Source organism: Athene noctua, chromosome Z (genome assembly GCF_965140245.1).
Source record: "Athene noctua chromosome Z, bAthNoc1.hap1.1, whole genome shotgun sequence".
Lineage (NCBI taxonomy): Eukaryota > Metazoa > Chordata > Aves > Strigiformes > Strigidae > Athene > Athene noctua.
In genome coordinates, this window is record NC_134077.1 from 61,100,347 (window position 1) to 61,119,750 (window position 19,404).

General features: G+C 38.2%; 1 protein-coding gene across 1 annotated transcript in view; it reads left to right on the forward strand.

Moving 5' to 3' along the window:
* PCSK5 (proprotein convertase subtilisin/kexin type 5) overlaps positions 1-12,314 on the forward strand; it is a 249,494-nt gene extending 237,180 nt beyond the window's left edge. The window contains exons 30-37 of the mRNA XM_074931390.1: positions 1,031-1,248; positions 2,318-2,554; positions 3,036-3,266; positions 4,884-5,061; positions 6,233-6,450; positions 8,544-8,659; positions 10,230-10,416; positions 11,013-12,314. Coding sequence (XP_074787491.1) covers positions 1,031-1,248; positions 2,318-2,554; positions 3,036-3,266; positions 4,884-5,061; positions 6,233-6,450; positions 8,544-8,659; positions 10,230-10,416; positions 11,013-11,416 — 1,789 coding nt within the window. The 3' untranslated portion in view covers positions 11,417-12,314. The remainder of the gene's footprint in view (positions 1-1,030; positions 1,249-2,317; positions 2,555-3,035; positions 3,267-4,883; positions 5,062-6,232; positions 6,451-8,543; positions 8,660-10,229; positions 10,417-11,012) is intronic.
* The last annotated feature ends 7,090 nt before the right edge of the window (positions 12,315-19,404 follow it).

Genomic DNA, 19,404 nt, shown 5'->3' on the forward strand with positions numbered 1-19,404 from the left:
CTGTGAGAAATAGATGCAGCTTCATGACAAAGGTTAGGAGAAAAAAAGAAGATGAGAATAGATGGCAGGCACAGATCTTCCTATCTTTTCTCTAACCTTGCTCCTAATGCATCTCCTCAGCCTTTCTTTGGAAAAATTGTCTTCAAGAAGGGAAGAAGCTCCCCTCTACAGGGAAGAATTAACTTGCTAATGTGAAGTACATGTTTTGGGACTACTTTCTATATCAACTTCTTCCTTAGTTTTTATCAATGACTGTATACATATAGATTAGCAATCATCTTGAAATGTGGACCTGCTTGTCCTTTAACCTTCTAACATTCTGGCTTTGAGAGTGTGGGCAGATCAGACTGCATCCAACTCTCCTTTTATTCCTCTTCCAAAATATAAGTGCAATTTTTTGCTATATTTTCTTTATGGCTTATAGTCCCAACCATGGTTGTTTACAGTTGCTCTCACACCACAGATGTCAGTAAAACATGCTCCATTTTCACTGTCTCCAGCTTGCTGTCACTAAACACAGGTACTATTTAAGCATCCTGGTTTTGTAAGGGTTTTTTAATATCAGCCCTCCTTATTCTTCCCAGCCTTCACACTTCCAGGGTTTTCTCTTTCTCCCTTGTAGGGCCACTGAAGTTATATTTCTGTCTTCCCCCTATATCACTGTTGAGGGTCAGCTGTGCAAGACTAGGTATTGTATCTTTCTTTTCCCAAACATTATAGATCTTCCTAAGTTATGTAAGGGGGAAATCAAAAAATGAGAAAAAAAGGAAGTCTAACATCCCATAAGAGAGTAGGTACAAGAACAAAGGAAGGGCAGACTCCCTTCATAGTGCTAATCATGCACATTTTCTGCTCACAGGCAGAGAGGATGTAAGTGTAGGATGGGCAACAAACTGTGTGAGAAACTTGCTTGTTCCAGTGAAATGTGTGTGCTCGGAAAGTCTCATATATACTCATAATTCTTATAGCCTGGACTGTTTGATAACTATCTATTGACCAGCAGTCTGCTTTGTTTGTTTTCATTCAATAGGGGATATTTTAATGATTCTGAGACTTGCAAGGAATGCAGTGGATCCTGTAAGACATGCATTGGAAGTGCAACCAAATGCCTGTCCTGTAAAAGTCCTTTACTTCTGGAGCAGTGGAAATGTAAACCTACCTGTTCAGAGAAGCACTTTCCCTCTGAAGGAATCTGCAAACGCTGCCTTGAAATGTGTCAGGAGTGCATTCACAATCAAACATGCAAAGGTATTATAAAGAACTGGTCTTGACTTGGCTAAAATCTATCTGGATCTGCCTAGAGACAGACTGACAGAAACACAGATCTGAAATTTTATAAAGAGCAAAAATTTAAAAAGAGATGTCTATATGATTGCTAATCTCTAAAATAGAGGTTAAGCAATCAGTGCTCTATGATGAGGCTCAATCTAAAGCATTAATCTGTAAGATTTCACATTGCTTTGCCTGTTCTTGTCATCCTTCAGAGATTCCTCCTGGTCTGATTCTATTTCTGACCTAGTGTATCCATGCCTAAATACTTGCACACACTTTTACATCAATGTGAAAAACAAATGTTTCTTTCCTAGTTTGGTTGAGCTTTAAATCTCTCTACTATTTTTGCAAATGTCTGCTCATGGTAGAGAATGAAATCTCTGTAATGAAACATATTAAGAAAGCCTTGGATATCCCGGTGAGTCTGAATATGTCCACAAAAATTTCTAGGATAGTTAATATTGAGCGAGCCATTCTAGAAGCATAAAAATGGATGAAATGGAAAAAAAAAAAAAAAACAAAAAACAAAAAACCAAAAAACCAACAACCAAAAAAAACCCTACCTCATAAACAAAACTATTAAACCAAATACTCATAATAAGATCAGCAGCTGAATCCCAGCTGTATGTAAATACAAACACTCAGGTCCATATATTCCAGCCAGACTCATCTTTTAATAATAAACCAAACGAAATTTCAGATGTGGACATCTCTGATTTTGCAGGAAGATCATAATGCAAATACATCTCAGCAGTAGTCCACCTATCTTCAGTGGCAGCATAATTTCGTTGATATCAGCAACGCTGAACAAATGATTTTGCTTTGCAGTAACACAGAAGATGTTGTGTGAAGGTTGGGCCATTATGGGCAGTTTGCAGGGGAAAGAGTCAAAAAAGAAAACGCTACCTACCCAAGCTGTCTTCTTACCTCCTCTTATGACAGGCACTGCAGGATTTATGGTTTCCTGAGATTTCTTCACTCCCTCACTTACAGAGGTCAGAATTTCCTGCCGATTTGCTTACCTGTTGTTTGCTGTCCTCTGTAGAGTGCATGGATGACTTCTTCCTGCACGAGGGGAAGTGTGTGCAGGAGTGCCCTTCTCACTTCTACGCTGAAGACAAGCACTGCTTTCCCTGCCATGCAGACTGCAAAGACTGTGACGGGCCGGACTCAGATGATTGCACTCAGTGCACTATTGACTTCTTTGTCCTCTACAGTGGCATGTGTTTTGAAGAGTGCCCTGAAGGGACTTACTATGAAGAAGCCACAGACGACTGTCAAGGTTGGCAGTGTTGTTTTCCCCAGAATGGTATTGAGATACAAGTGGGTCTGGTTAAAGACTATCCCCAAAAGATCTGCATGTGCTGGCTAATGTCACTATCCATGTCCTGGAAACGGAGGAGGTAGCTAATGCAGAAAAATAATGTTAGAACACCAAAAATTGGAGAAAGCTGAGAGGGAAGTAGCAAAGTTAGATGTGTTTAATATTATGGGTAACCACTCTGGTAAAATACTTAGTATTTGTGGAGACAGTACATTGAAAACCACTGCTCAGCAAAAGCCGTGTCAGTGCAAAAGGAAACCTAAGTCACTGCCTGCGTTAAGATTGAACATAAGTTTGACTATGCAGAAGCAGAGCTATAGCTCTGTTTCCCTCAGCCTCTCATCCTGAGAAGATGGCTGCTCCTTGCAATATTAGAACTGAAACAATAATCTGAAATGCAATAAGAAATAATGACATTCCTGCTGTTTGTCCATTTCAGCATGCAACAGGACATGCCAGACTTGTTCTTCTTCCACTGCCTGCCTTACTTGCAGAAATGGCCTGATGTTGAACCATGATGGGCACTGTGTGGCATCTGGATACTGTTCTAGCACTGAGTACTACATTGAGAAAAATCAGACCTGCAAGCCTTGTCATAAGAAATGCTTCCACTGCTCAGGACCCACTGAACACCAGTGTCTTAGCTGTGCAAATAACCACTATCTTCTCAGTAAGTGTCTTGCTCCTGCCTTTAGATTTTATTCTATACTGAAAGCATGAAATAGGCAAGTTTCTGTCATATTTATGAAACATCTAGGGCTGCTTCAGCCAATCTAAATGTTGCAAAGTTTACCTGACAAGTAGATAACTTGTGCAGATAATTACTTCTGCAGGGCTACCTGGAAACTGTGAGACTGGGCTTGCCACTCACTGAGGCCAAAGCAGTACTTCTAAGTAGCAACAAAATCCATGGCTAAACAAAACTTGTATGTGTCACGTACTTGGTATGTTCCTGTTGCTTCCTGCAAGGAACTTAAAAAGACAAGTGGGATATCTTTAGCTTTTTTTTTTTTTTTTTTAATATACACACAAAGAACTCACATTTTCGTGTTGGCTTCTTTAATCCTCAGAGATCTGATGAGCAAAGAAATACTTAAGCAGAGCAGTAAAAAAGTTGTTCATGGATCAGTAGGTCAGTATTTAGTGAAAAGCTGAGGTGCAAAACTACTTTTCTGACTTTGGAGCAAAAGACTATTGTTTCAGAAACAAATTGGTAAAAACTGTAAAATCCCAGAACTTAAACCTTACTTCTTTGCATATTCTTTAAAAAGCAAACAAAAGATTTAGAAAATAATTGGGAGAAAAAATTACTAAAATCATCTTTCATGCAGGAAAAATCTAAGGAGAGTCTAAATTGAAACTAAACCTGAGCTTTTTGAGTCTAATTCTGATGTGGATTTTGCATTCTTAAATTTCTGAGGTCTTCCATCAGACCTGTCTTTTTTATCAACACATTCACCTGCTTTGCAACATTACAATTGGCAAAGTTGGTGGAAGTATGTAAATAAACATTCTGGAGTGGGAAAAGAATTTCAAGTAAAGTAGAAGTAAGGGGAATTATCTTCCTTTGTCCAGCTGCAACCCAAGCAGCAAAACTATAAAGACAAGCTAGATGTAAGTACAAGCCACCAATGAGTAATCACCACTCTCAGCTTGATGCACTTGCAGTTAGTTGCATCAGTCCTAACTTCTCCTTCAGGATTCCTATTCTAATGACCCTCTGAAATTTCATTGAGAAAGTGGGATGTACCTGGTATATTTGGCAGCATTACACAGCATTACAGGCATTTCTTCCTGAAACATAAAGCAGCAGCCACATACAGGGGCAAAGACCAACAAATAAATGTTATTAAAAATTATATTTACCATCAGATTCATCATATACACAGAATGCAATGACGTTGGTGCTTAGAGTGAAACTTAAAGAAAATAGCAATGCAGATATAAAGTTTCCTAATCACTATTTCTTCTTTTGTATATTCTGAAAGAAATCACAGCTGCTGTTCATCTTTATGTATTATGCATTTATACTTCCCAGAGATAAAAAATTAGCTGTTTTGAAGAGCGTGCCAATGTACATAAAATGCAGAAATTAGGACTAATGAACTGACAAGACTTAGAAGAAACAACAAAAAAATTATTATATACCAACATTCTTTTTTCTTGTTCTGGTATATGCTCTAACAGCATCTCCTGTTAGACAGTTTGCTCTAGCACAGCTGTATGAGATGTTTTATAGCAGCAAATACTCAGTATGATGTGTTATTCTGCATTGTTGTCTGTGCAGATACAACCTGTGTTGAAACATGCCCAGATGGGTATTATGTTGACAGCAATGAGGGACAATGTTCCCCATGCCACACCACCTGTGTCACTTGCACTGGAAAACACAGCTCACAGTGCCTTTCCTGCAAACCAGGCTGGTACAGACAAGGAAAAGGATGCATAAACCAGTGTCCAGCAGGGTAAGACCTAAGATCTTTAGCTAAGTGCTACATCACAGAGAGAGCTTTGACAAATGAGATCATTCCATCCTATTCTGTTTCAGAGTGAAATTGAACTGAATTCTATTTGCAGGTGAAAAATTCTTATGTTGTCCCTGTACAGAGGTGGCAGAAGACCTCTCCTCATAGCAGAAAACTGTAAAGTTGATGCCCAAATTGGGACCAGCTTGGTGTGGTGTGGTCATTCTTACACTCCAAGGATGCTCTTAGGTTATGTTTATACAGAACAGTGTGAAGCAGAATAAATATAGTTATCCATTAATCCACTTGAGCACAGAAAGCTGCATAACTTCTTCAAGCACCCTTGCAGCCTCCACTTAACCTGAAGTTTGGATGAAGTTACTTTTGTTTTACATTGAGTGAATGTTTATAATGGATCGTAATTAACCATTAAAACACCTTTCAACTGAGGACTCATAATTCTAGACAGCAACTTCATGAGTCCATTTAATTTCACATTGTGAATTCAGTGTATTCTCGTGAATGTGACTCAGAAATTCACATCTGGGAAGTGGACCTACAATTTCTGATTCGGGTCCATTTCATTTTACAGTACAGTATTATCACACAGGCTGTTAAATTGAGTTCTCATCCCATTAAATTGGAAGGCTGTAATGACAAAACCAGAGTGCAACAATTCTTCTTTTTCCCTAAGAGCACAACTTAGGTGAATACTGTTTCTCTGATGGTACCCTTTGGCTAAACATGTTTATGCACTGAAAGGAAATACGAAATTTCTGAATTTCTACCTGACAGCAGGTCATCAGAAGCAGTAAGGAAATCAGTGCTTAACAAACATCTCCAGGATATCTCTTGCAGTGTCAAAAAGAGTTGAGGTTTTCTGAGCCCTGTCTATTTGTATACTTTGTGTCTGAATTCACCCTAGATTTTAGAAAGCCTTGCTTTATACACCCTCAATTTACAAACTTTTGCTTTATAGCTGAATTCCAATGACCAAGGGGGAAGAATGTTAATTCAATTTTCATTGAGACTGCAAATAGTTACTGTGATCACATCAATATCACTTTCATATATTGATGTAGTCACAGTAAAAGCTAAGGATGAAGGATGTTCTGGTTTTCCTGTCTCTGCTGGGCCTTACGTAAAGCCATGGCTATCTGATCTGTTTCAGGTATTTTGCACAAAACTCCACTGGATCATGTGAGAGATGCCACAAGGGTTGTAAGGAGTGTACAGGGCCTCAACACACAGACTGCCTTTTCTGTGATACATATTTCTATCTGTTGCGCTCCAAGAACGAATGTGTTAGCTCTTGTCCTGAGTACTACTACGAAAGCAAGGACAACAACATCTGTGAAAGATGCCACCCTTCTTGCCGAACTTGTGAAGGTAAAAGTATATGCTCTGCTTTGACCAAAAAAAAGGGTTATCAAAACACCTGCCAAGGATTATCAAAACACCTGCCATCTCCTTTTTTTCTTTTTTAAACTCTCTGCTCCAAGATTTGGAAATACTTCACAAAGAGACATACCACACACAGCACTACCAACCTGTGCATAACCTACGCAGTTGCAGTGGGTGATGCAGACCCTCCCTGGGGCTGCTGGGGTCCCTGGCCCCAGGTGACTTGTTTCACTGGCTGCTCCATGCTGCCACCTTACTTTTAGTAATTTTACTCCATTGATTGATGGAGATCAAAGCAAGGATATGAATTCCTGCCAAGTTCCCCACAGGTCTGCCTCCAGCCACAGAGCACAAGTGTAAAGGCAGCCACTCATGGGGAGGGTTGGGACCAAGTCCCAGTGCCAAGTCAGTGAAGGGAAATAAATGGACAACAGTAATGAATTTTCCATCAGTCAGGTCTCTCATAAAGATGCTCATCAACTTCAGAAAAAAAGGCTCTGTTGGTTACAGAACCAGACCTTGTTTCTTGCACAGACACTGGACAATGACTGAATAGTATCTCATTCTTTGAGCTGTCCTACTATGTGTTATTCTGTGAATACTAAGGAACCGAAATCCAACCACATACCTTTACAGTCTGCAATGCAAAGAGTAGAAACAGCCAGAAAGCATATCTCGGGGCAGGGGGAAGAGTGTCTGTTGCTTTTAATATAGTTATGTATTTTCAGAGTTAACTTTGAGAGACCATCTGTTTTGTTCTGAGACACAGTTAAGTATTCAGACACTTCTTTTTCCTAAGTCATCCAATTCTGAAGCAAGCAGCATTACTCCCCTTGGACCTATTTGGTGTCCTTTTCTATCTGAACAATATCAGATGATAGCTAACAAGTGCCACTCTGCAGCTTAGGCCACACCATGTTGTAACATACAAAATTTGGTTTGGATAGTGGATATACTGGATAGCACAGATGGCTAACTGCAACATAACAATATATCAAATTGTGGAAATAACTCTTAGAGTGAAGACACCTTCAAGAACTATTAAAATTTAATTGTGTAATGATATTATAACAAATAACAGAAATATTTAGGATTGGATTTGAGACAAAAAGATAGCCATTTTAATTTACAGACTATTTCCACTGATTTTTGCTTTATTTGGGATAAATAATACACCATAGATTTTCTATCATAATTACAGAGACACTAAGATGAAACACAAGCCAGTCCTCCTAAACAGCAAACCCGCAAGTGTTATGAAGTGCATCGGCGTTGCTGATGTAGGACCAAATAAATGTTGTGGTGTCTCTAGTTTCTCAAGAGAGGGAAGGCAAACCCTGCACTGCTCAGAAAAATCACTTAGTAAATTCACTGGCTTATAGAAGGTTGCTAACTTCAGCTCTTTAACTGCCGCTAACACGAGCTACTTGCATTTCCATTTTCTTCCTTTCAGACAGTGACATAAAATGCCTAATTGCAGGGAAACAGACAGGTTTATCTTAACACATAGGGCAAACCATTCACTTCAAAATTTCACAGAAATACTGAATGGCAGCATTTGTCTTCAGAAAGAGTCTCCAACACACGAAGTGCATATGACGTTCTGTTTGCACACAGCGAATAGTTTTTTCCTTATGCAACTGAAGAATTCATTTTGCTATTCAAACATAAGCATACCTTAATTCATTGTGGTTTGCAAATGGTTAGCTAGCAGGCCTAGTAAGTATTGGGTTTGTGAAGGAGAGCATTTGGCCAAGGTTCCCAACAATTTTACTTCATTGTTCTGATCTAATTGATTTTCCCGAAGGTGTCAGAATTTCCCCGTACAACTAATTCCCAAATCAGCTTTTTATGAATATCAAAACACATAAGAAATACACTTTGTGGGCACAGAAAGCTTCAAGGCTACGCCCAAGATCTTCTGTAATACCAGCCTCCTCATGTTGAACTCCTCACTGCTGATTCTTGGTGTTGACAAATAACCTTTTCCTTTGGCAGCAGTGGTCAGTATAATTTTTAAGGAAAGTTAGATGGCATTTTTTTCTGTTGTAATATTTTTATTATATTTGCCTTTTTAGGGAAGGGAGCATTCAGCTGCAAATCTTGTGTATGGAGCTACAGTTTATTGGGTGGAATGTGCAACTCAGACTGTTTTGTAGGTGAATACAAAGTCCAGGAGACACCAGGACAAGAGGTATCTATTTTTAGGCATTTTCTTCTGTTATTTGTATGCTGAACTTTAACTTCTGAACACAACACAGAATGCTCCTCTCTGAGTTTTCAAGGATGTTTACCTTTAAATATGCTTATACTTTTTTCTTCCTTGCCAGAGGAAGCACTGTTTCTCTTTCTGGGTATGACTACTGTAAAGTAATCCTCTATCAGTAAAGTATAGGCGCAAAGCCTCTACCAAAGCCATGTGAACAAAATCAGCTATATTAGTAATACAGCATTTTTTTCTTCCAGTATAACTGAGATTTCCCCACAGATTTCTGCTGCTTTGTGTGTGAGAAATCCCATCACATTCCTGATTGACAGCTCTGCTGGCATAAACTTCTAATGGAGGGACAGACTGAAGTTAACAGAGCTGTATATTTAGCAGAGTAGAAGCACAGTTAGGTTTGGATCTGTGCCACAAGTCTGGGCACTCCAGCTTCCAGATTTCTACTCCAACCGCCTTCCAAAGATGTTTATTCAAGGATATTGTAACAAGGCTAGCCAGCTGGCCTATAATACTGCATACCCTGGAGTCTCTGGCCTGGAATATCCCCTTAGCAGTGCTGCTCCATAACTGTGAGCCTGAGAAAACAGCCCAAGACCTGGAGACCACAGGGTTCTGCAGTTCTTTGCAAGAGCTTTGACTCTGAGAAACTAGGCCTCATGATATGATCCTCCCATCTTGCCCAGGTTCTTTGATTCAGGACAAGCAGCCTTGCAGATCTGACAGCAAGTTTGATGAAAGTTTATTGGACTTTCCAGATCCTCACAGTGGATATGGCGTCCTGGTCCTATGGCAGAAAAATATCCTTTTTTTCCCAATGGGCCAGGAACTGCAAACACTGGAAGCCCTGACATACCTCAGCTCAGAGCATTCTGCAGATTAGATGTGAAAACAATGATCTCTGCTAGTCCTTGCACACAGAGGCTCCCAGGAGCCTATGTGGAATTTGAGAAGCATATCTGAATGTAAAACAGAACCAACACGATCTAATAAAAAGCTGGTTTGCTAGAAAATTTCCAGCCAGATTTAGTCCTTATTTCTGCTCCTTCCCAAGTTAGAAAGGAAATTCATTCTCTCAGCTACCTTTTGGGTTTTTTTCCCCGAATATTTCATGTTGTTTCTCCTATGTCAGTTACTTTTAATGACACTCTTGAGTACACTTCTTGAAGGCCACTTTACTATCATTACTGCCAAAGAACCACTGATCTGCTAGCATGGGACTAGCAAAATAAAAACACACTTTTTGGCCAGAGAGCTTACACTCTGAATGAATTTTTTCTTGCTATCTAGCTAGGTGAGATCTATAAGCTCCTACAGTACCTTCCCTCTCTCTCCCTGCAAACAGATCACTGAGAGTCCAGGAAATACAAACCAAATTTTACTTTTCCTACTCCCTACTGTATTTTTGCCAATGACATCTGTGGTGCCCAGAGATGACTACTCAAACAGGACAGAATGTCCTGTGAATGACAGGACAGAACTGCCAGGCCAGGTCCAAAGAGTACAAAATGAAAGGTGCATTGCTTGTGTTCTGTGTCTAAAGGAGGATGAGCCCAGGTGTGAGAGATGTGACAGCTCATGCACTGAGTGCAAGGGGCCTGGGCCTCTCAACTGCACTGTCTGCCCAGCCAGCATGCAGCTCTACCTAGAGGACAGCCGCTGCCTGCCCTGCTGCAGTGACCTTGACCTGGCAGGCACCCCAGAGTGCTGTGACTGCAGTGAAACACAAGGTAGGACCATGCTGAAGAGCAGTAATGGTGCTGAATGGCTTCATGACTGACTAGGCTGACATTTAAAATTCAAAAGGGGAACAGAGGAAAAATGAGTTGCTGAGCTGCAGGCACAGGGTGCCTGCTACTGCTGCTCCATCACCACAATAGAAAGGGTTTTACACAAATAACAGTGATCATGACTGATGCAGGAGATGGTACCTTCTTTCAGTCACTGCTATTGTGTTAAATGGCCAGGCATTTCACAAACCAGGTGACAGAGAAGTGCTTGCTTCCATAGATAGCCATCTGAATCATTACATTTTAAGCTCATCATGTCAAAATGTGTCTGTGCACGTGTTAGCTTTTCTGCTTCTTTCTGATTATTTCTAATCTAATAAAAAAGCATAGCTATCCCAGCAGCCTTGCTTACATCCTTATACCATCACAGTGGTGATCCTAGAAGAGTAAGGTATTTAGTCAAATGCATTTAAAAACACAGGCAGGCCTAAACATTGTATTAGATTCTTTAAGACAAATACCCCACCACCACCACCACCACCATACACATGCACACAAGCTCATTTAATCTTTTGTTTTTCTACCGGCTGTTGTAGATGACTGTGTATTACGGACCACTTTACCAGCTAAGAGCAAAAGCAAAACCACTTTCTTTGTTATTACCTGCATTTTGCTTCTCCTTGTCATTGGAGCCATTGTATTCATATGGAGAAAATCACGAGCCAAAACCCAGCCTGTCAACAAAGGTGGGTATGAGAAGCTGACAAATCACTCCAAAGCCTTTCCTTCATATGTGAGAAACTACCACGAGAGTCTCAGTTACCAGGAAGATCAAGTGATTGAGTATAGAGATCGAGATAATGAAGATGATGACGAAGAAGATGACATTGTATATATGGGCCAGGACGGCACAGTCTATCGCAAATTTAAATATGGACTTTTGGAGGATGACGAGGAAGATGAGCTGGAATATGATGATGAAAGTTACTCATTTAGATAACTCTTTACTAATTTATTAATTTCCTGCTCTGTTGCTTTTCCTATTAAATTACAGCAATTTAGTTAAGAATGTTTAGTTACTTCTTAGCATGCTGAGCTCAAGATTTTAGCTAACATTCTGAGAGCAGAATAGTTTCTAAAACTTTTTTTCCTAAAGCTTTACATAAATCCTTGCTAGGCTTTTAAGTAGCACTCCAGATGTAGGTTGGTTAAGAGATTATGTTTCTGTGTTTTTGTGTGGAGAGTAAATCCTTTCCCAATATGTATTTGTGTGCATTACAACTAACTCTGCTTCAAACCATGCACACACACTTATTGAGAACCTTGCCAATCACTACTAGAAATGTGTAGATGATGTGTATTTATCTACCTGATGAATGCCACTCGCTTTACCCAGACTTTTTTGTTGGTATCATCTGGTGCATCCATGTTCCTTGAAGTCTACACTGTCCTCCTTGTAATCTTGTAGCATACTTCCCAGTGAAATTGTGCATCTATGACATGACATTTTAAGATTTCTGATTGTGACTCTACTATAGGTTAACTACATTGTATTCACAGTTTGTATGAAATATGACTAAAATATTTTGTGTATCAACCTCTGATTAATCTTTACTGTGGTGTTTGTCAAATAATTTTTCATTATACACACACACTTCTGGGTTTACTGCAAAGGGAAATATGGTCTATAAGCACTACTACCAAAAAAAGGACTCCTTTTGTCCTTTCAACTACCTTCTCAGTGATTTAAAAACAGAACATTTATTCAAGCAGCTTTTCCATCTCTGTTGTAAAGGGCTCAGGATGTTCAGACAATGGCAAAGAGAATAATTATCACTTATTTGTTAATGTAACTTAAAGGAACACAGCAATGTGATTTTTTTATGATTATTACAGAAATAATTTATCATACTAAAGAAAAGGATACTCTTTATGGCACTTGGTTGTGAAAGAATAAATTCTTTGCACAAAACTGTCTTGAAAATGCTGTTATTTGTCAAATTTCATTCACTCTCAGAATTCCTTTAAATTTCCAGTTGCTCTGGAACTACAAATCAATTAAATGTAGTGTCTTCAAATGAATTGTGTGAAAATCCCTAATATTTATGGCTCAATGCCTCAGAGGAATTGAGTATTCCTAAAGACCTCAGGATAGTTCCATCTGTAAGTTTAAAGAAGTTTTATGGAGAGGTTTATTTCTTCCATTTTGAATTTCAACCTTTTAATCATTGTACCTTCAGTAAGAGAGGAATTAGAAGTCATGTGACTTCATAAAAGCCATTAAAAGGACCTTTATTTATCAAAAGTTATATGATAGTAAGGTATTTATGAAAGATGCATGTTATCTGTCACTTGAATCCAAGTTCTGCTCTGGTGAAATTTTGAAAAAATTAAAGAGGAAAAGAAGGGTGAAAATTCAGTTTGAAAGGTCATACTGACAGAAAGACACTGTGTTATCCTTCACTCTCCTAAACTTGTTTGGATTAACAATATGATTTGTTATTGTTGTTAATGGTCTATAACAATGACATTTCAAAGGCTTAATCCTAGCTATGCCTGACCAGTCTGAAACTGCTGTGATAGACGTAATCAGCATTTTGTTTCTGGGCTCTCAGACTAACTTCCATCATCATTTTATGAAAACAGTTTCTTGCATTTAAAGTTAACCTGAATGGTAAAAATAAACCAACAAAAATGCAGATAAGTACTCATTCTGGGAAACCTGTTCCTTAACAGCATTTTGTCTAAATTTGTTCAAGTCAGACTGGGACAAATTTGCATTTCTAAGTATGCACCCCCCAAAAAAAAACCCAGATCCAAATTCTTCTCAAATGCCAATTTTTTCAGAGGTTCTTTGTTGTGGTTTAGGCATACCATTTAAACCACATTTTGCTTTATCAGCTGCATATTCTTTCACTTCTGATTCTTCCTGCTCTGCAGTCTGACACTTACCTTCTGGCTTTCAGACCTTGTCACATGTAGTCAGAGATCATGGACGTCGAAAGCAGAAGTGTGCTTTCTTCTAGTGCTAAAGCTGCACAGGCAAAGCTGAGACACAGTTTGTTAGGAGAGAAGCACTACTGGTAAATTCCCTCCAACCAAATAAGTAGTGCTTTTTGGGAGAGATTAAAATGACTGCTCAAATAAGCCTGTTTTTAAGAGGTGACAGCATGTATGCAGCAGCATGCATGATTTTATGCTGCATGGGTAGGGTAATAAGCTGCATGTCTTACAAAATGGAAGATAATAGCCTTGAAGGTGAACCAGTCTTCTTAGGAGAGCAGTAAATAACTGATGAAATTAAGTTAGAAGTATGTGACATAAGGAAGAGAAATGCATTAAAGGTTTGGGTCTGGAGGGTTTTTTTAAGTAGAAGTTTCAAAATACTGGTCAAGGAGACCCAAACTTAGTGACCTGCAGAGCCTATCACTTTTACAGAGTTCGCAATTAAAACTCACTGCTAAGAGCTCACAAGAACACCAAGAAAAATAAAATTTAACAGTTAACTGGTTCAAGAGAAAAATCATTCATGAGTGAGTCACACTTCTAAAGAAACTTCATGGAAAACAGAGTACAACCAAGGAAACCAGTAATAAACATACAGAGAGCAGAGACACAATTCCACAAAACCTTAGTTGCCACAGCCAATTATTTTCCTTTCTCCTTCCTTCTCCTCCACCCACCATAGTGAGAAAGTTGTCCCAAAGGAAACAAGTATCTTTCAAAAACAAAGCTGCTCTGGGATCTCTTCCATTTAACGGTTCTCTAATTAATTTTCTTTTAATCAGCCACAAATTCTTGTTACCTTTGGCAAGTTTCTTTCACCGCTTGCTTCTCAAGTTTTTTTCCATCTCAAGGCCCTTCCTTCCCCCTGCACCTCTTTCTTTGCTACTCTCACTCATCCATGGACTTTCCAAAGTCTTTCAGTCTTTACATGTATTTTCTCTATCCATCTCCCAGGGAACCCTCTACCATTACCCATACAGTAGGAAAGGTCTTTCAAAAAGATCTTATAAAAATCACATCTTCTACATAGTTTTACTGCCCACTTAGCTTTTATATAATATAGTAATTTGATTTCAAAGCAAAGCGTACATTACCAATGTTCTTTACCCCCTCTTTCCACAGGGTTTATGTAAATAGGAAATGTTTTCTATACCCTGAAGTTTTGCTAGAAAGAAGGTGCAGGGAAGTGGATTATAGGACTTACATTTCAAGTGTCTTGAGGCCCAAGACTCCTTCCTCAACAAGCCATTCTTTGATCAGACTACATTCTCATGGTATACCACATATTTGCCACTGGATCTTGTATAACAATTACAGGACTTCTGGCTGAGGACTCAAGAGTGAAATTTCAAGCCAAACGTAGCAATGAAAATATGATAAACTTGATTGTGTAAGTTACCACAGAAGTATTTCAAATGGACATTTTGAGTCATTTGGTTTTCTCATTAAAAACATCATTTCAAGAGAAACATATTTTTGCATTAAAAATGTTTTCTTTGCAATCAAATTTCACACTTCAAAAGTTACCCATAGAAAAATTCTGACTGTCCATAGTAAGTCACTACTTTGCCTAAGTCATCCATGTTCATTGGAGTCCCTGTTGGGTTGGGGGCAGTAGTGAGGGCAGAAGAATATTTTTTTCAGAGTAGACTAGAACTATTCATTTTTCATCTCCCCTCAAATTCTTATGTGCACATGAAATACTCTGACAAAGGGCTCAAAAGCACTTTGAAATAGGCTTCAAGAATTTTTGGGAGGGTTTTTTTTCCTAATTAGTACATATATATGACAATAATGAGCTATCATATCAAACACTAGATGACTAAAGATTCTGACTGTACATAGACATACTTGCAATGAACTAGATATATTTATAAATGTTAAGATGCAAAATTAATAGGAGACATATGCACATGTGACTTCTGTTCTCCTTTCAAGGTAGGTACCATATGTTCCTACTGATCAGAAATATCAGGAAGCTGTCTAACACATGTTGGCTGATTTTACCATATCTCTTGTGATTTTATTAATTGTGAACATGACAAAAGACAATTTTTCCCTTGGAAAAGGTATGTTACAAAGTAGGCAGTACATAAAACTTTTTCCCCATCACCCCTTTTCAGATTTAGGTTTATACTGGAGGAACATCTCCTCTCAGACCTTAACAAACAAAACAGATGTACAAATTATCTCTTTGTGTGACTTTGCAGGTTTATATTACATATTTAATTGAATAGTAAAAAAGGAAATAAGCATTCTTTTATTCTTCCTCATTAATATTGTACAGTTAGCAACTAGATAAGCACATTTTCTTTTTCAGGAAGAGTTCAGGTACTAAACTTAACTAACAACTATTATGCTAAATAGTTCTTGCTTTTCTTGCTCCATTTTTTTTCTTGTGTTCCTCCATCCTTGCTCACTGCATGTCATGTCTAAAATCCTCATGCAATTACTTTTGTGTATCCTTTCTTCTCCTTCACCTAGATGTCACTTAGCATTATCTTAACCTCCCAGTTTGTTTTCCTTCTGGTTCAGAAACCTAATTTTGTTACTTAAGTATCTCATCATTAGTTTGTGTTGTTTTGTTTGTTGTTTTTTTTTTAAAAAAAAGCCATATATATCTTACTGTATTCATTGCACTGAATCTACCTTCTTTCACTGACAAATCTTAGCACTATGGAGAAGCAGGCTAATCATATCCTCAGAATAAACTAGAAGATACTAAGCACTTTGCTATTCTGAGACTCAAAAAAGAAAGCAAAATTAATCCTCAGTCATTACAGAAGATGACCGTTATATGAAGTCAGTACCTTATGTAATTAATGATATATTAACTGTCACTGTCAGCAATGTTTTTAACATTCTAGTCCCCTTAAAAACCTAAATAGGCCACAAATCTATCCATATACTCCCCTGGAGCAACAGACAATACAAGTTCTGTAACCAACACACTAGCAAGTAGGGCCTTCTGTTTATAATTTCTCTTATGTCTTTCTTATCCCTTCAGAGAAATACAAGAAAATTGAAAAATATACATATTCATTATCAAATATATTTCAAGGCAATTTTGTATTTTTTTTAACCTCATTTCAGTTACAGAATAAAATCTAGTAGAACATCTGAATCCTTGGAAAGTATAGTGCTTGAATGTTAAACAGAAACCTGAAAAATGTAGGTGCTTGGGATCTGACTTTTAAATCCATGCCTCCAATGTGGACACTGTGATGTTAGAACAACAGTGTGATCTGTGACAAATACCAAAGTACACTGAAGAGTCCACTGTATCTAACAAAAAGCAATCCTTATGACATACCCACAAGACCACATTATATTACATTCTTTCCTGATGCAACTTTAGGGATGCCACATGGAGATACATAAAGGTCTACATACTAACTGTGTGAAAGCACAAGAGAAAATTCTCCCCAAGAGGCCTGAGCCAGATCAATGTGTTTCAAGATACAGGTGTGATTCATTTTCAGCTGTAGCAGATGTACCTTTGCCCTGACCCAGATGAACGTTTAAACAATGGAACCAGAATGGAACAGGATACAACTCTTTCTACCTGACTTCTGAAAGAACAAAGCAGTTTTAAATTTTGAAAGAAAAGGTATAGGCAAATTTATTTTCAGGTTATAGAATTCTGAGGATCTAGCTCCCCTACTTCCTAAACAAAGCATAAAAATCCCCAGAGTGGGAGTGGTTTTCAGATACACTTTGATTTTAGCTACTTTAAATAACTTCTGAATACTTTTTTCTGCCGAAGTTTTTAGGAAATCACCTTTACAAAGCTTTGCATAGGACTGCGACACCTAACTGTGTTAGACATAGCAAAGGAAAACACCCTAGGAACTAAATCACTCTCTGAAGCCTCCATAGACACAAAACTTACTGAACAGCAATACTGACAATAACCCTTACTATTATACAACAAAGCAGCGATTCTCACAGATTAGAAACTGAACAAATTATTCCCAAGAATTGCTAGAAGTCTAAGGCAAAATAAGAATTAAAAAGGATACCAACTATTATCTCTACATGGCAATTTACAAATGGCCTTCTAAGAAGGATACCAAAGTTATCAAAATATCAATGTATCAAAGATACCAAAATAGGACAAAGTCTTTTGAAGCATACTTTCAAAGTTGACCTACTGCAGCTTTGTGGTTATTTTATTTAGCCAATTATCAGATACACATCTGCAACTAGTCAAAGGAGTAAGAACTTTCATCTTCTCTGGCTCAGTACAACCTCTCAACGCAGATGTGGCAAATGAGGTTGCAAAAGTCTCAGTAAACTAGACTTCACACTTGCTGTCTTTGGCAAATTTCTCTAACCTTCTTGCTTCTTAAGCTTTTCTCCATCTCAAGGTCTTTCTGTTTTTTCCTTCCTTCCTCTTAAACCTCTTTCTTTACTACCATCATTCATCCGTGCAGTTTCTAGTAAACTAGGCTTCACCCAAATGTCACTTTTTAGCAGAAATGCTACTAATGACACTTTCCAGCATTTTAATTCACTGTATTCATTTGGAAAATTACATTTGACAGCCTCCACATCCACAATATGAAACAGTAATTGAAAATAAATGAAAACATATTCACATCAATTACAATTTTAATATGACGCCTATTCTAACTTCAGAAGTATATTCTAAAAATCAGGATTTTAAAAATTATTTTCAAATTTAGTAAGCTAGATTTAATTTTCAGGTAGGTTGAAAATATTATATGGTATACATAAGGGAATCTGTTCTAAAGTAAAAAGGATACCAAGTACAGTTTCCATATCTGTTTCTACAAAACTCCAGATTCAAATTGTACCTAGCCATACAAGAAGCCTGTATGAGTAACTATTGCAGACTATTTGTCTGTGCAGTGCCTTTACATTGTCTAAACATAAAGGCATATTCCATTTTAACATCTGCTAAGCACAGATTCTTTAGGCTATTAAAACATCAGATATTTGGACAGCTGTGGCATTAAACTAAGACCATTATGACCTATATGCATTCGAAAAAAATTCTTACACTGTTATTCTCCCATTTTCAACAAACTCCATCTCAGAACAGTAATAGACTTCATAAGACAGTCAAATAAAATGCACCACAGGCTTTATTTTTAAAGTTTTTGAAACAGTGGAAATACTTATATTGCTTGAACTCCAACAACCTGAACTCCAACATCATAAGCGTGTCCAGAGAAGGGCAACAAAGCTGGTGCAGGGTCTGGAGCACAGGTCGTACGGGGAGCGGCTGAGGGAACTGGGGGTGTTTAGTCTGGAGAAGAGGAGGCTGAGGGGAGACCTCATCGCCCTCTACAGCTCCCTGAAAGGAGGTTGCAGAGAGATGGGGATGAGCCTCTTTAATCAAGTAACAAGTGATAGGACAAGAGGGAATGGCCTCAAGTTGCACCAGGGAAGGTTTAGACTGGATGTCAGGAAGTATTTCTTTCCAGAAGGGGTTGTTAGGTGTTGGAATGGGCTGCCCAGGACAGTGGTGGAGTCCCCATCCCTGGAGCTGTTCAAGAGTCGCGTCAATTTAGCACTTAAGGATATGCTGTAGTTGGTAACTGTCAGTGTTAGGTGAATGGTTGGACTAGATGATCTTCACAGTCCTTTCCAACCTAGCTGATTCTGTGATTCTGTGAACTTCAGTGATGTTTATGCTTCACTTGGTGTTTGCCTTATAAATCTGCCTTTCAGATAAAGAACTGCAAAAATCCGGGACATAAATAATGTAGTAGTAAGTTTGTAAGCAAGAACAACAATTCTCTCCCCTCCCCAAAACTGAAAGAAGTTTAAGTGCCCTAATGAAAGAACTCTGCAGCACCCCTTTCAGTATATGCTAAGTAACATGCACAGGTGATTTGCATCACATATAATACAATCAATCAGAAAATATGTGATATGAAGCAGCACTACTTTCTCAGTTACATTCTTCTATTAATGATAAAATGTCACAACATAAATTGAAATTGTTATTTG